At 43.0% G+C, this 17,845-nt stretch overlaps 1 protein-coding gene across 1 annotated transcript in view; it reads right to left on the bottom strand.

Moving 5' to 3' along the window:
- Nucleotides 1–17,845, bottom strand: part of LOC143961284 (uncharacterized) — a 56,424-nt gene that overhangs the window by 30,324 nt on the left and 8,255 nt on the right. The window contains exons 2-3 of the mRNA XM_077470535.1: nt 7,783–10,683; nt 55–441 (exon numbers count right to left, since the gene is read on the bottom strand). Of these exons, the coding sequence (XP_077326661.1) occupies nt 55–441; nt 7,783–10,683 (3,288 nt within the window). The remainder of the gene's footprint in view (nt 1–54; nt 442–7,782; nt 10,684–17,845) is intronic.

The following is a 17,845-nucleotide window of genomic DNA, read 5'->3' as shown; positions in this document are numbered from 1 at the left end:
GGGCCCCAGTTAGATTATTTTCAATAAATACTTCAATACTTAGGCATAACTCACATAGTGTTATTCCACTGTTAATTGTGGTGGTTGCCGGAAGAGGTTTCTCTGATATCTCTACCGTTGTGCTATTAAGTTCTATGGTGCTTGGCTCTGGAACATTATTTGAAATTGTCAATAGTGAGCTTGTACTTGAATTCACTCCATCCGCGGTTGCTCTGGAGACAAAATCTACTGTGGTTATGGCTGTATTATCAGCAGGGGTTCCTCCAGTAGTTAAAGTACTATTACTAGTTATGGGTGTTGGAGATGACTCTGCTATAGTTGTAATTGCTATATTAGAGGAAGTTATTATATTGATTGCTTCTGTTGTAGTTTGAGCTATAAATGTTGTTTCTGTAGTTGAAAGTGATGATTGAGCAGTAGTTGTAATATCTGTGTTGATTCCTGGGAAAATTTAAAACAAAATTAATGACATGTCTAGTACTCTAAATGTTTCATCATAAAATGGATAAGACAGAAAATGAATATATAAAACTACTAGCAGATGAGGCAGTCCGATGAAGTTTTTCAGGTAAGTAAAGCAAATTAGATTTTTTTCCATTTGGGATAAAAGAACAGGTTTTCTGGCTAGCCTGCCCCACTGCTGTGGATACTTACCCTTCCCAGTCACCCCGTTTACTTTCTGGAGCTTCATGAAATATTTGGTGTCTACAAAATATAGGGGCGTATGTGACTCTTCTGCCTTCCATGATGCAGTACTGGGTTCCAAAGCAGCCAGTCTCCAAGCTCATGTGCTGTCATATTGGCCACTTGTAAGTTCAAACTCGACCCTATTGGCCCAGCCCTATCACTTTCTGCTTGTGGGTTCCATTTCATTATCCTGAGGGCTGCACCAGCTCTGGGGGATACAAGATGGTAAGTGGGTGAGGAATCTTGCACCCTATATACCCACACAAATATATGTTTAGTGGAGATGGGAGGGGCAGCCAATCGGCTCTCTTCAGTGTACAAGCAGACAATTCTCTTGTACACTGAAGCTGATTGGTTGCATGGATCGGAGGCCCCTTCCCTCTCCATTGAACACACAGAGAACGCTGGGAACTGTAACTGCCGCCAGCCCTCTTCCCTGAGGTGACAGACACATGTAAGAAGGGCTTCGCTGATGGGGACAGACATGTAAGGAGTGCTCCGCTGATGGGGACAGACATGTAAGGAGGGCTCCGCTGATGGGAACAGATATGTAAAAAGGACTCCACTGATGGGGACAGACATGTAAGGAGGGCTCCGCTGATGGGGACAGACATGTAAGGAGGGCTCTGCTGATGGGGACAGACATTTAAGGAGGGCTCAGCTGATGGGGACAGACATGTAAGGAGGGCTTTGCTGATGGGGACAGACATGTAAGGAAGGCTCCGCTGATGGGGACACTGATGTAAGGAGGGCTCCACTGATGGGGACAGACGCATGTAAGGAGGGCTCCGCTGATGGGGACAGACATGTAAGGAGGGGATTCGCTGATGGGAACAGACACAATGGACATCCCCGTCTTGGAATAATTTCCTGTGTGAGGATCTTCACTACGGTTTGTGCATTTTCATTGTTGATGACAAAGATTTCTGACCAGCGTGACATCATGTCCCCTATGCCCAAAAGAGGGCTCCACAGATGGAGACACTGATGTAAGGATGGCACATCAGTGATGAGGACACTGATGTAAGGATGGAATCTGCTGGGGGCACCTGATGTAAGGAGGGACTCTGCTGGGGCACCTGATGTAAGGACGGACTCTGCTGTGGGCACCTGATGTAAGGACGGATCCTGCTGGGGGCACCTGATGTAAGGGCGGACTCTGCTGGGGGCACCTGATGTAAAGGCAAACTCTGCTGGGGTACCTCATGTAAGAGCAGACTCTGCTGGGGTACCTGATGTAAGGGCAGACTCTGCTGGGGCACCTGATGTAAGTACGGACTCTGCTGGGGGCGCCTGATAGAAGGACAGACTCTGCTAGGGCCACCTAATGTAAGGGCAGATTCTGCTGGGGCACCTGATGTAAGGATGGACTCTGATGGGGGTGCCTGATGTAAAGACGGGCTCTGCTGGGGTCCCCCGTTGTAAGGACGGACTCTGTTAGGGGCATCTGATGTAAGGACGTACTCTGCTGGGGGCACCTGATGTAAGAACAGACTCTGATGGGGGCACCTGATGTAAGGATGGACTCTGCTGTGGGCGCCTGATGTAAAGACAGACTTTGCTTGGGGCACCTGATGTAAGGACAGACTCTGCCGGGGGCACCTGATATAAGGACAGACTGCTGGGGGCACCTGATGTAAGGACGGACTCTGCTGGGTGAACTTGATGTAAGGAGGGACTCCGCTGGGGGCACCTGGTGGCAGGCAATATGGCAAGTGACACACTCAGGGCTCCCACTGATTCTGCATTATGGTCAGCTGAATGATTTCTTTTTATATAATAATCTAATAATAGAAATAATGCGCTTCAATTATCCTGACACCATAACAACCATGGTGCCAGGATGATTGAAGCGCTAACACCAGGTGTTTGGAGTATCTTTATCTGCTGTTAAACTTTATGGAATACACATATTTCTATTGTGTAGGATCTGCGCATGCTGTCCCTCCATCCCTCTTTCCTTCCTTCCTTCTCTCCCTCTCTTCCTCCCTCTTTCTCCCTCCATCCCTCATTCATCTCAGACTCTAACCACACCCCCTTTGAGCTATGCCCCCTTTAAGCCACGCCCAACATTTCACTTAAACCATGCTCATTTTTTGCCAAATGTTTCTTTATGGCTATGCATGTCCCACCCCTAATTATAATAAGACTCTGCCTACAGGCAAAGAAGTGTCCCCATAAATTTTTGTTACATTGTTGCCAACTATGTGTATGGTGTTGTATGGGTGAGCGGTATGATGATGTCAACGTTGTGGATCGAGTGGCCCATGGTGGCGGTGTGGTTATGGTATGGGCGGGCATATGCTATGGACAACAAACACAGGTGCATTTTATTGTTGGCATATTGAATGCACAGAGATACCATGATGAGATCCTGAGGCCCATTGTTGTGCCATTCATCCACGACCATCAGCTTATGTTGCAGCATGATAATGCACGGCCCAATGTTTCAAGGATCTGTACACAATTCCTGAAAGCTGAAAACATCCCAGTTCTTGCGTAGCCAGCATACTCACAGGACATGTCACCCATTGAGCATGTTTGGAATATTCTAGATTGGCATATACGTCAGCGTGTTTCAGTTCCTGCCAATATCCAGCAACTTTGCACAGCCATTGAAGAGGAATGAACCAAAATTCCACAGGTCACAATCAACAACCTGATCAACTCTATGCGAAGAAGATGTGCTGCACTGTGTGAGGCAAATGGTGGTCACACCAGATACTGACTGTTTTTCAGACCCCCCAGCCCCTCCCCCCAACACAGTAAAACTGCACATTTTAGAGTGGCCTTTTATTGTGGCCAGCCTAAGGCCCACCTGTGCAATAATCATGCTGTCTAAACACCATCTTGATATGCAGTGGCGTAACTAGAACCTTCAGGCCCACGATGCAAGAAATCATAAAGGGCCCCCTGATCCCCGGACAGCAGGGCTCTTTCCTCTGAGCCCAATGGTGGAACACCAAGCGGGTAGCTGTATATAAAGGAGCCGATTTCTCCATTCCCCCCACAGCTTCCTCTCCTCTCCTCCGGCAGGCATTCAGCGGCAGCAGGAGGAAAATGGAAAGATCAGTTTCTCTATGCCGGTGTTTCTCAATCTTTTTGCAGTCAGGGCACCCTTGAAGTATACCCCTAGCCTAGGTGAATGGGGCTGCACTGTAACCACTCTACAACTGCAGGCATGCATTTCTGGTTTTACGTACCAGTGACGCTACTTCCGGTATCCATGGAATGCACGCTGTGGTTGTCAACCCAGAACACACTGATGCCTGTTTGTTAAGCTGTCTCGTGAATGGCGTTCTTATCAATGCGCAGGTAGTCCATGCTGGCAGTACTTCACTATATGCCTTTTCTCTCTCTTTTTAATATTTGTCATCTGCCCTGGTCTGCATACCAATTATCTGTGGGAGCTACTCTGTCCTTGAATCTACCATCGGGACTCCATTAAGCGTTTTCTGACCCCTGGACTGCAAAACTGAGGGTCTATAGGCTCTGGTGAGTGGGGTCACAAGAGAGGATTTTTTGCTCTTTCATCGAATGTGGTCTTTGAACATTTCTTCTCAACCTCGACATTGGAGTTGCCGTTGGAAAAAAACACTTGGCACTCCAGAAACCTGCACAGATGTCTCTGAAATCGTGGCCGAAATCGGGACTGACATACGGGAGTGAAATCATGCAAGTTCAGCTGAACTTGCACGGCTTCATTCTCACAGCTCAGTGTGAACCTGGGCTTAGACAGATTTATGAATATGAAGAATATTGGAGAGAAATAGGCCTTTTCTGTACATAGAAAAAGTCATAGATCTTTGCGTTCAGCTCATGATAAATAGGGGCAAACACAAAAGTGTTGTGTTTATAATTTTGCTCAGTGTATATACAGTAAATAGAGAATAAATATCTTACGTGAAACAACCCACATGGACACAAATATAACAATCAACAACCTGACCAGACTCCAAAATACCCCATTTCTGAAAAGGCACACTTTTGCATGTCCTTATAATGGACTCGTCTATAAGGCTGGGTTCACACTGTGTGCAGACACAGCTCACAGCCGGGGTCTGGTGTGTCCCTGTCCTCTGTTTTAGGGTGTTAAAAAGCTTCTTTAATCTAATATCTAATATTTATCAATTAACAAATATTAACACATGAATGAATGGATTAGATCTTTATAGAATAATTGCGTTATATATGTGTGTATATATATATATATATATATATATATATATATATATATATATATATATATATATATATATATATATATATATATATATATTTATTTATTTATATCTTTTAGTTATGGAGAAAAGTGAAATTATATAGACTTTTACACTTGTGAAAATATACATATTGTTATAAGCTTCATAAGCATTTCTATGAAGGGCCAGCATGTGCCAGTAATTAATCTTGAGTTGATTTCCCTTACCTTCCCCCCATAGGGGAGAAAAAAGGTTTCACATTTCTTAAGATGAAAACGTTTATGTATATATGAGAATATAAATTCTTTATATTACAATATTTCTTAAATAGGATATTAATAAGACCATGGTGTTTTCAATGAATATAATATACATACTGATGTACTGTATGTAGTATTTGATTTAGATGTTAAAGAAGTTATATCCTATACGTAAAATTGTTTCACACATTGTTCTTGCCCACTCCTCAGGAATGTCAATGCATAGAGACTGAGCAACTCCCACCAATGCATGAGGGGGTTAAAGCCTGCAGTTTTCTGTAGAACTGCAAGACATATGAGAACCTTAAACCAGCCCTTTTAAAGATAAAGTGGGGGTTAGATTTTCAGAGCAAAAGCAAGGAACAGAAGGTCAGTTGGGCAGACTGATTTAGGCAGACATTTAAGGAAGCCGCCACAGCTTCACATACACACAAAGACAAACATCTGATTGAATCTTCATCTTACATTATTAATGTTATTTTTACATTTGAAATTTTGATATTTGTTCTTGTAATATTGCTATGTTATTATTAAATCAATTTTTGATTTTTTACATGAGAACTGAATGGACATTCTTGAAACTTTGCTCATCAATATCATTTACAGAATATCGGTAATAATACCATAAAAAATTGTATTTTAACACAGGGACAATTCAAGCACGAATTTCTGCCTGAATTTGGACATGGAACAAAGCCATAGACACACAGGACCCTTCTGCAATGCGCTCTGTGGCTGCCCCGGAGATGTGTAAAACAGTTCCATTGAGAACCGGTCACAGTCTACTGTTATGTGAATTGGATGTGTGGAAACTGCATCCAACCCAGCCTTAGGAGCACCTTTTTGGCTTTTGATATTTTCATTCTCACTGAAGAAATTACTTTCCTGATTGTTAGGTAACCTAGGCCTGTTTAATAAAGGCTTCAGCTTGAATAAGAGCAGTGTGAACAGCAAGCTTTTATGAAAAATTTCAACAAATGTTTCCAAAGCTTTTGGCAAGCTTCAATAGTCTTTCTCTAAGTCTTTAACCACTTGGCGACCAGCGCACAACGATGTACGTCGACAGAATGGCACGGGCAGGCAAATGGGCGTACCTGTACGTCCCTTTAAATTTGCCGCCCTACCATCGGGAGCGCGCCGCCTGCGGGGCGCTCCCGCGCTGGTCGGGACCCCCGTGAGTCCGGTCACGGGACCCACTGACTCGATCGCCGCGGGCATCCCCGCGATCGTCTCACGGAGCGGCCGAATGGAGAAGTGCCGTTGTAAACAACATTTCTCCATTCTGCCTAGCGACGCTGATCTCTGCTCCATGTGATTGGAGCAGAGATCAGTGTTCACTAAATGAAAGCCCAACCCCCCCACAGTTAGTAACACATCCCTAGGAACACTTAACCCCTACACTGCCACCCACTGGTTAACCCCTTCACTGCCAGTGTCATTTACACAGGAATCACTGCATTTATATAGCAGTGATTATTGTATAAATGACAATGGTCCCAAAAATGTGTCAAAAATGTCCGATGGGTCCCCCACAATGTCGCAGTCACAATAAAAATCGCTGATCGCCGCCATTACTAGTAAAAAAAATAATAATATAAAATTATTAATAAAAATGCTATAAAACTATCCCTATTTTGTAAACGCTATAACTTTTGCGCAAACCAATCAATAATCGCTTATTGTGTTTTTTTTTACCAAAAATATGTAGAAGAAGACGTTTTTTTAGATATTTTTGGGGGATATTTATTATAACAAAAAGTAAAAAATAATGCTTTTTTTTCAAAATTGTCGCTCTATTTTTGTTTATAGCGCAAAAAAAAAAAATCGCAGGGGTGATCAAATACCACCAAAAGAAAGCTCTATTTGTGGGAAAAAAAGGACGCCAATTTTGTTTGGGAGCCACGTCGCATGACCGCGCAATTGTCAGTTAAAGTGACGCAGTGCCAAATCGCAAAAAGTGTTCTGGTCTTTGACCAGCAAAATGGTCCGGTCTGAAAGTGGTTAAAGGGCCAGCCAGCTCCTGTTTTAATAATAATAATAATATACACAGCTCCTATTGGGGGTGCTGATTGTCACTTTAAGTAAGCTGCTTCCAGGCTTTTGCAGGCTGGGTTCACACATGCAAATTGGATGTTGGTTTCCCCTCATCCAATTTGCATGACAGGAGATTGTGACTGGCTCTCCATAGAGTCGATTCACGCATCTCTGAGGTGGCCGTGCAGCACATTTCACAGGGGTTCTGTGTGTCTTTGGCTCAGTTTCAGGTCCAAATTCAGACAAAGATTCAGGCCTGTTTTGTCCCTGAAACAGAGTACAGAGATGCACCGGACAGCTGCTGTGAGCCGCAGCCGTATTAGGTGTGAACCCAGCATCAGCAAGCTTCAAGCAGTGCTGAAGCATTCTAGCAGCATATTTAAAGTGGCAATCAGCACTCCCATTAAAACATGTTCAATATTTAAAAAAATTGAGCTGAAGGGTGCTCTAAAAGCTTTACCAAACTTGCTGAAAACTCTGCTATGCTTTGTAAAAGTTTGCCGTTGACACGTCTCTTATCCAAGCTGAAGCATGTGTGAAACTGGCTATACCATGCTGCAGCATAATTAGGATAACCATGTGAGATGTCTTCTACCTACCTGTAGGTGCAGTTATTTCTTCTGTAGCTGTGTTAGATTTATCTGTAGAGGTGATGGGATCTCCTGTTGTAGCAGTGTTTTCTATAGTTGTAGTAGATTCTTTTGTAAATGTGTTCAAATCATCTGTAGAGGTGATGAGATCTTCTGTTGTAGCAGTGTTTTCTATAGTTGTAGTAGATTCTTCTGTAAATGTGTTGAACTCACCTGTAGCGATGATAGGATCTCCTGTTGTAGCAGTGTTTTCTATAGATGTAGTAGATTCTTCTGTAAGTGTGGTGAACTCATCTGTAGAGGTGATGGGATCTTCTGTTGTAGCAGTGTTTTCTATAGATGTAGTAGATTCTTCTGTAAGTGTGGTGAACTCATCTGTAGGGGTGATGGGATCTTCTGTTGTAGCAGTGTTTTCTATAGATGTAGTAGATTCTTCTGTAAGTGTGGTGAACTCATCTGTGGGAGTGATGGGATCTTCTGTTGTAGCAGTGTTTTCTATAGATGTAGTAGAGTCTTCTGTAAGTGTGGTGAACTCATCTGTAGAGGTGATGGGATCTTCTGTTGTAGCAGTGTTTTCTATAGATGTAGTAGATTCTTCTGTAAGTGTGGTGAACTCATCTGTAGAGGTGATGGGATCTTCTGTTGTAGCAGTGTTTTCTATAGATGTAGTAGAGTCTTCTGTAAGTGTGGTGAACTCATCTGTAGAGGTGATGGGATCTTCTGTTGTAGCAGTGATTTCTATAGATGTAGTAGATTCTTCTATAAGTGTGGTGAACTCATCTGTAGAGGTGATGGGATCTTCTGTTGTAGCAGTGATTTCTATAGATGTAATAGATTCTTCTATAAGTGTGGTGAACTCATCTGTAGGGGTGATGGGATCTTCTGTTGTAGCAGTGTTTTCTATAGATGTAGTAGAGTCTTCTGTAAGTGTGGTGAACTCATCTGTAGAGGTGATGGGATCTTCTGTTGTAGCAGTGTTTTCTATAGATGTAGTAGAGTCTTCTGTAAGTGTGGTGAACTCATCTGTAGAGGTGATGGGATCTTCTGTTGTAGCAGTGTTTTCTATAGATGTAGTAGATTCTTCTGTAAGTGTGGTGAACTCATCTGTAGAGGTGATGGGATCTTCTGTTGTATCAGTGTTTTCTATAGATGTAGTAGAGTCTTCTGTAAGTGTGGTGAACTCATCTGTGGGAGTGATGGGATCTTCTGTTGTAGCAGTGTTTTCTATAGATGTAGTAGAGTCTTCTGTAAGTGTGGTGAACTCATCTGTAGAGGTGATGGGATCTTCTGTTGTAGCAGTGATTTCTATAGATGTAGTAGATTCTTCTATAAGTGTGGTGAACTCATCTGTAGAGGTGATGGGATCTTCTGTTGTAGCAGTGATTTCTATAGATGTAATAGATTCTTCTATAAGTGTGGTGAACTCATCTGTAGGGGTGATGGGATCTTCTGTTGTAGCAGTGTTTTCTATAGATGTAGTAGATTCTTCTGTAAGTGTGGTGAACTCATCTGTAGAGGTGATGGGATCTTCTGTTGTATCAGTGTTTTCTATAGATGTAGTAGAGTCTTCTGTAAGTGTGGTGAACTCATCTGTGGGAGTGATGGGATCTTCTGTTGTAGCAGTGTTTTCTATAGATGTAGTAGAGTCTTCTGTAAGTGTGGTGAACTCATCTGTAGAGGTGATGGGATCTTCTGTTGTAGCAGTGATTTCTATAGATGTAGTAGATTCTTCTATAAGTGTGGTGAACTCATCTGTAGAGGCGATGAGATCTTCTGTTGTAGCAGTGTTTTCTATAGATGTAGTAGATTCTTCTGTAAGTGTGGTGAACTCATCTGTAGGGGTGATGGAATCTTCTGTTGTAGCAGTGTTTTCTATAGTTGTAATAGATTCTTCTATTGGTGGGGTAACATTTTCTGTAGAGGTGATGGGATCTTCTGTTGTAGCAGTGATTTCTATAGATGTAATAGATTCTTCTATAAGTGTGGTGAACTCATCTATAGGGGTGATGGGATCTTCTGTTGTAGCAGTGTTTTCTATAGATGTAGTAGAGTCTTCTGTAAGTGTGGTGAACTCATCTGTAGAGGTGATGGGATCTTCTGTTGTAGCAGTGATTTCTATAGATGTAGTAGATTCTTCTGTAAGTGTGGTGAACTCATCTGTAGAGATGATGGGATCTTCTGTTGTAGCAGTGTTTTCTATAGATGTAGTAGATTCTTCTGTAAGTGTGGTGAACTCATCTGTAGGGGTGATGGGATCTTCTGTTGTAGCAGTGTCTTCTATAGATGTAGTAGAGTCTTCTGTAAGTGTGGTGAACTCATCTGTAGAGGTGATGGGATCTTCTGTTGTAGCAGTGATTTCTATAGATGTAGTAGATTCTTCTGTAAGTGTGGTGAACTCATCTATAGGGGTGATGGGATCTTCTGTTGTAGCAGTGTTTTCTATAGATGTAGTAGAGTCTTCTGTAAGTGTGGTGAACTCATCTGTAGAGGTGATGGGATCTTCTGTTGTAGCAGTGATTTCTATAGATGTAGTAGATTCTTCTGTAAGTGTGGTGAACTCATCTGTAGAGGTGATGGGATCTTCTGTTGTAGCAGTGTTTTCTATAGATGTAGTAGATTCTCCTGTAAGTGTGGTGAACTCATCTGTAGGGGTGATGGGATCTTCTGTTGTAGCAGTGTTTTCTATAGATGTAGTAGAGTCTTCTGTAAGTGTGGTGAACTCATCTGTGTGAGTGATGGTATCTTCTGTTGTAGCAGTGTTTTCTATAGTTGTAATAGATTCTTCTATTGGTGGGGTAACATTTTCTGTAGAGGTGATGGGATCTTCTGTTGTAGCAGATAAATCTGTAGCTGTGTTGGAAGTTTCTGTTATAGAAGATGTGGGCTCTGTAGTTGTCCCAAAAGCCACTCCTGTAAAATTAAGGCATTTTAAAAGATGTTCAAAGGATATGTAAGCCCAAAAAATGGGAGAATAGAAATATAATTATTCATAATAAGTAATACATTTACAAATATCTTGTAAAACTCTGTTTAGAATTGTATGTTTTTATAACTTTACTTTTATATCCTGGAGCAGAGTTGACCTAGACTACAGGCAGAGATGAGTTATTCCTATGTGTTATTTTATGTGAAGGTTCTAATTAAGGGCACTTTCACCCTGACAGCACAGGGGCGTCGGCGGTAAAGCGCCACTAGTTTTAGCAGCAATTTACTATCGCTCTAGAGGCGATTTTTGGCCACCGGATGCTTTTAACCCCCTATAGCGCCCCAATAATCGGTTCCAAGCACCGCTGCCGGACGCTTTGCAGGTGCTTTGGCGGTGCTACCCATTGATTTCAATGGGCAGGGGAGCTTTAGGAGCGGTGTATACATGACTCCTAAAGTACCCCAAAGATCCTGCGTACAGGACTTTTTTTAACGTCCTACCAGCGCAGCATCCCAGTGTGGGACTGCAGATGAGACATTTTTCAGGCGCTTTGCAGGTGCTAAAGCGCCTGCAAAACGCCCTCTAGTGTGAAAGAGGTCTTATGGTGAAGTAGCTTCCTCATCTCTAATATGTGTTAGGAATAAACCCCAGTATTTATTGTCACATGGGTAGCAAACACTCTAATCCAATCATCGTGAAATTTGTCAACATTTAAGAACACGATGGAAGGGGTGAACATTTGTGAAACCATTATGTTCTATATACATATTCCAAACAGCATGGTGCCTAGTCCGAGACTGGTGTTCGTTGACTGAATTACATGGCTTAAGGCATGAATTGTTCAATCACTGGGATAGAGATGTTAGTACATCATGTGACAGATGTTGTCAAAGGCCCCCAGCCTTCATTAGGCATAGTTGTTCAAGTTTTAAGTAGATGGTTTTTATCATGTCTCTTGTGAACAGTCGGAGTGTTCTGCAAAAGCACGATAAGCTGCACAGTGTGCATTCAGTAGAAGACCACAAGTGGGCAGGGAAGTATTTATTATTGCAAAAGAGACACAGCATATTTCTTCTGCATAAAGAGGTGCCTACTCACAATTTTTTATTAGTTAAAGTAGCATTCCAGTCAAATCATTACAATGGCTAAACCTGCTCCTACCCCCATTCTAAACCTATTCTTACTACACTGTAAAGGAACAATATCTATACTTACCTATGCTGAGGGCACTATGGTCCAGTCACATGATCCTCCCACTGGCCGGCTTCAGTGAAGAAGAGAGATTGCTGGCAACAGTCTTACTATGGGCATTTATTGCAGGAAAGGTGGAGAATTAGCATGCTCCCCCACCTTTTAAACTATACCTGGTCATATGTCTTTAAGATGTCAAATGTTAAAAAAATGCCTTTAAGATCAGGAGGTACCTTATGACCTTGCTAGGTGGGCTGATAACCCACCCTGCAAAGTCCCTTGTCCCCATGTTGATAAGGACAATTATTATTATTATTATTATTATTATTGTTATTATTATTATTATTATTATTATACAGGATTTATATAGCACCAACAGTGTACACATCACTTTACAATATAAAAGGGAGACAATAAAGTTATAATACAATAAAATGCAAGAGGATTAAGAGGGCCCTGCTCAGAAGAGCTTACAATCTAATAGGGTGGGCAAGTGGTACAAAAGGTTATAACTGCGGGGAATGAGCTGATGGAAGTGGTAAAAGATTAGTTGGAGATGTGATAGGCTTCCCTGAAGAGATGAGTTTTCAGGGATCGCCTGAAGGTAGCAAGAGTAGGGGATAGCCGGACAGGTTGAGGTAGCGAGTTCCAGAGAACGGGAGAGGCTCTGGAGAAAACCTGGAAACTAGCATGGGAGGAGGAGACGAGAGAGCTTGAGAGTAGGAGGTCTTGAGAAGAGCAGAGAGGATGATTTGGGTGATATTTGGAGACAAGATTGGTGATGTAGCTCGGGGCAGAGTTGTGAATGGCTTTGTATGTTGTGGTTAGTATTTTGAATTTAATTCGCTGGGCGATTGGGAGCCAGTGTAGGGATTGGAGGAAAGGGTTGGCAGACACTGAGCAGTTGGTAAGGTAGTTAAGTCTGGCAGCAGCATTCATGATAGACTGAAGAGGGGATAGTCTATGGAGAGGCAGGCCAATAAGAAGGGAGTTGCAATAGTCAAGGCGAGAGATAACAAGGGAGTGAATGATTAGCTTGGTGGTTTCATTTGTTAAAAAGAGGGCGAATTTTACAGATGTTACAGAGGTGAATTCTACAAACTGTTGACAACGATTGAATTTGAGGCTGAAAGGACAAGTTATAGTTTAGGATTACACCTAGTTCCCTGGAGTGAGGGGAGGGCCTGATAGTTGCATTGATGATTTTGATGAAGAAGTCATGGAGTGCGGCACGGGTGGGGGGAATATTAAGACCTCGATTTTAGAGAGATTTAGTTTAAGGAAATGGTGCAACATCCATGCTGATATGTCAGTTAGTAATGCAAGAGGAGACTGAAGGAGTGAGGTGAGGAGTAGACAGATAGATCTGGGTGTCATTGGCGTATAAGTGCCATTGGAAGCCGTGGGCAGTTATCAAGTGACCAAGGGAGGAGGTGTAGATGGAGCAGAGAAGGGGTCCAAGAACAGAGCCTTGGGGGACCCCCACAGAAAGGGGCAATAGTGAGAGGAGGAGACAGAGTTGTAGGTGACCCTGAAAGAGCGCTGTGATAGGTAGGCAGAGAACCAGGATAGAGCAGAATCTTGGAGGCTAAGGGAATGTAGTTTATTGAGAAGGAGCGGGTGGTCAACAGTATTAACGGCCACAGAGAGGTCAAGTAGTAGTAGTATGGAGTAGTGGCTGTTGGTTTTAGCAGTTAGTAAATCGTTAGTGAGTTTTAGTAAGGCAGTTCCAGTGGAGTGCTGTGAGCGAAAGCCAGGGACTGTAAGGGGTAAAGAAGGTTTTTTTCACTGAGGTAGGAGCTAATACGGTTGTAGACTAAGCGTTCTAGAAGTTTAGAGGTGAATGGGAGCAATGAGATAGGTCTTAAGTTGATCAGGTTGAGGGTTTTTTAAGTATGGGAGTGTTCTGTGTGTGTTTCAGAGGGAAGGGGAAGATATCACTAGAGAGGGAGAGATTGAAGATGTGAGTGAGGGAGCATAGGATAGAAGAAGAGGGTGACCGTAGCAGTAGACAATGAGGACATTATTTAAAATTTTTAGCATTTAAAGCAAGCTTTGAATAGGCGTACTATTATATCCTATTCTAACCCCCGAACCTCAAGATAATCTAACACCAAAAATGTGCAACTAAGATTTAACCTAACTTATACCCTAAGCTTAAAGTGGTTGTAAACCCTGTTACACCACTTTTACCTACAGGTAAGTCTATAATAAGGCTTACCTGTAGGTACCATGAATATCTCCTAAACTTGCACAGTTTAGGATATATTCACTGAAACCACATGTGCTGACGTCATCAGCACATGCCTGCTGGTGCTGTATCTTCAGGGCCTGTGTCGTGATTGACGGCTCCCACGCGCATGCATGGGAATGACGTCATCATGGCTCCGGGAGACATGTCGCTGGTCACAGCAGTGTGGCCGCTGCAACAGCTTTGATCTAAAGTAAGCATTTCATTATGAGCTAGTATGTGATGCAAAGTAGCTCATTATGCCTTTATCTTGCAGGTTTTTTTTTTTAAGTTTACAACCTCTTTAACTTACAAAATTAATGTACAACTAACCACTAAACTTAACCTCAACCTTCTAGGCCCCATGCACACTGGATGTTTTTACATCGGCTGTTTTTGGCCTCAGGCATTTTTTTTGCAGCTAGTAAACTCCCTAGCATGTTATGCTAGGTCTCCATGCACACGTAGGCTGTTATCAATGTTTTGTGGCAGGAACATTTTCTGGCTGTAAAAAAAAACAGAACTATTTGGTTTTAACCATTTCACGCCCATGTAATAGCTGAAAGGCGACTACAGAGCGGGAGTGCCTAAATGGACGTCCTCTGGTGCTTGCACTGCCTGTGCCCCCTGCGTAGCGCAGACGGATGCTCTGTGACAACCCAGTCTTTTACAAGCTGCCAATGACAGCTGATCACATGATGTAAACAGAAGCCGGTAATCAGCTTTTTTTTCCCCTTACGCTGACAGCTTGATGAGAAAAAAAATAAAGCCGATTGTTGGCTTCTGTGGAGGAACATCAGTCCCACTTGGTAAACACAAGTGCTGCTAACCAGTGCCCACCAGTGCCATCTATCAGTGGCCATCAGTACTGCTAACCAGTGCCCACCAGTGCCATCTACCAGTACCACCTATCAGTGCTGCCAATCAGTGCCCATCAGCGTCCCATCATCAGGGCCACCTATTAGTGCTGCCTATAAGTGCAACCTACCAGTGCCCATCGGTGCCACCTCTCAGTGCCCTTCAGTGCTACCTATCTGTGCAGCCTCATCAGTGCCTCCTGATCAGTGCCCACCAGTGCCACCTATCAGTGCCCATCGGTGCCGCCTTATCAGCGCTCATCAATGAAGCAATGAAGGAGAAAAATTACCTGTTTTCAAAATTTTATAGCAAAGCTACAGTTTTCTACAGCTAACTCTACTGGCATTTTTATAATGTCCAGTGTGCATGAGGCCTTAAAGTGGTTGTAAACCCTTACAAACCACTTTGACCTACAGGTAAGCCTAGATTAAGGCTTACCTGTAGGTCCAAGAAATATCTCCTAAACCTACATGGTTTGGGAGATATTTACAAAAAGACAGCTACCGCTGTCTACAGCGCATGTGCCGTAGACAGCGGCGCGCAGGTGCCGTTAGTGGCGGGTCCTGTGCGCATGCGCGGGAGTGACGTCATACCCGGAAGAAGATGGATGCTCCAAACTACAGGGGACAGCGCTGACTTCGCTGGCTCCTGTGTCAGGTAAGTGACTCATAATGGGCTATTATGCGATGCATAGTAGCCCATTATGCTTCACCTTTGCAGGGAGACAAAGTAAACCCATCAGAGGAGGTTTTCAGCTGTAAAAACACTCTAACTCTAATAAAAGCTTTAAAACGCTGAAAAATGCACAGAGAAGCTCTTCGGAATTATCAGCATTTTTGAGCCATAAACTTTTGTGGGACTATAGTTTTGCAAAAAAAAAATAAAAAAAAAAAGCTCAAAAACGCTACAGCTCCAAAATGGCAAAAAACACTAAAAATGCACTACGGAGATTTACATTGCAAAGTATATTTCCACACTGCAAGAGCAGGTGCTCCAGAGCTTAGTAAATGAGCAGAAGCTCTGCTGACTTCCATTATCTAATCATGTGCAAGGAAAAAATGCTGTATTTTTTTTATTTTCCTTGTTTCCTTGTTTACTTATTTACTAACATCTGGAGCAACTGCTCTTGTAGCGTGCAGCTGCACTTTGCAAAGAGCATAGTCTATTTGGGTTTATTAAATCAACCTCCCACATGTCTCTTCTTTTTGCCATTTTTTTGTCTGATTGTACAATATGCAGCTTTATGTGTGCAGTTTTGGCATGACTTGGTTCAGGGACAAGGTACCTCCTTGCCCAGCCAATCGAGACTAGGGATGAACCCGATGTTCGAGTCAAACATAAGTTCGACTCGAACATTGGGTGTTCCCCTGTTTGCTAAATAGCGAATGATTTGGGGTGTTCGCGGAACACCCTTAAAAAGTCTATGGTAGAAATCAAAAGTGCTCATTTTACAGGCTTATATGCATGGTATTGTCATAAAAAGTGTTTGGGGACCTGGGTTCTGCCCCGGGGGACATGTATCAATGCAAAACGTTTTAAAAACTGACGTTTTTTCTGGAGCAGGGATTTTAATAATGCTTAACGTGAAATAATAAAAGTGAAATATTCCTTTAAATTTCGTACCTGGGGGTGTCTATAGTATGCCGGTAAAGTGGTGCATATTTCCCATGTTTAGAACAGTCCCTGCACAAAATTACATTTCTAAAGGAAAAAAGTCATTTAAAACTGCTCGTGGCTATAATGAATTGTCGGTCCCAGCATACAGTTAAAAGTCATTGAAAAAAACAGCAAACAGCATGGGATCCCCCCAGTCCATTACCAGGCCCTTTGGGTCTGGTATGAATATTAACCAAAATGTAAAAAAAAAATTGGGTAGGGGTCCCCCCAAATTCCATACCAGGCCGTTCAGGTCTAGTATGGATTTTAAGGGGAACGCTGCACCAGGGTCCCCCCATAAATCCATACCAAACCCTTATCCAAGCACACAACCTGGCAGGCCACAGGAAAAGAAATGTCATCAGTGCTGAAGTGTCATACGGCGGGTGCCTCCCATAGAGGCGGATCTTTTTTTATTATTTTTTTGGTCCATCGGCGGAGCGAGAGAAAATGAATGAACTTCGTGGGACATTTTTATTGTTTTATTTTTTAATAAAGGAGTTGTCCCAAGGTGTGTCTTGTTTTTGTTAACATATTGACACTTTTTTTGTGAAATGGTAGGGGTACAATCTACCTGTTACCATTTCAAATGGGGGGGGCCAGAATCTGGGGGTCCTCTTATTAAAGGGGCTTCCAGATTCTAATAAGCCCCCGTCTGCAGACCCCCACAACCACCGGGCAAGGGTTGTGGAGATGAGGCCCTTGTCCCCCCAAAGCACCCCCCATGTTGAGGGCATGTGGCCTGGTACGGTTCAGGAGGGAGGCACTCTCTCATCCCCCCTCTTTTCCTGTGGCCTGCCAAGTTGCGTGTTTGGATAAGGGTCTGGTATGGATTTTTGGGGGGACCCCCACACCATTTTTTACATTTTGGTACGGGGTTCCCCCTAAAATCCATACCAGACCTTAAGGGTCTGGTATGGATTTTAAGGGGGGCCCCTACGCCATTTTTGTTTTAATTTGGTGCAGGTTCCCCTTAATATTCATACCAGACCCAAAGGGCCTGGTAATGGACTGTGGGGGAATCCCATGCCATTTTTTTCAATGACTTTTTTGTGTATTGCTGGGACCGACAATTCATTATAGCCAAGAGTACTTTTAAATTACTTGTTTTCCTTTAGAAATGTCATTTTGCTCTTGGACTGCTCTAAACACGGGAAAAATGCGCCACTTTACAGGCATACTATAGACACCCCCAGGTAAGAATTTTAAAG

Source organism: Lithobates pipiens, unplaced genomic scaffold (genome assembly GCF_037356315.1).
Source record: "Lithobates pipiens isolate NorthernLeopardFrog02 unplaced genomic scaffold, aLitPip1_a1.2 Scaffold_8, whole genome shotgun sequence".
Taxonomy (NCBI): domain Eukaryota; kingdom Metazoa; phylum Chordata; class Amphibia; order Anura; family Ranidae; genus Lithobates; species Lithobates pipiens.
Note: the sequence above shows the minus strand (reverse complement) of the source record. Positions and strands in the feature narration are given on the sequence as shown.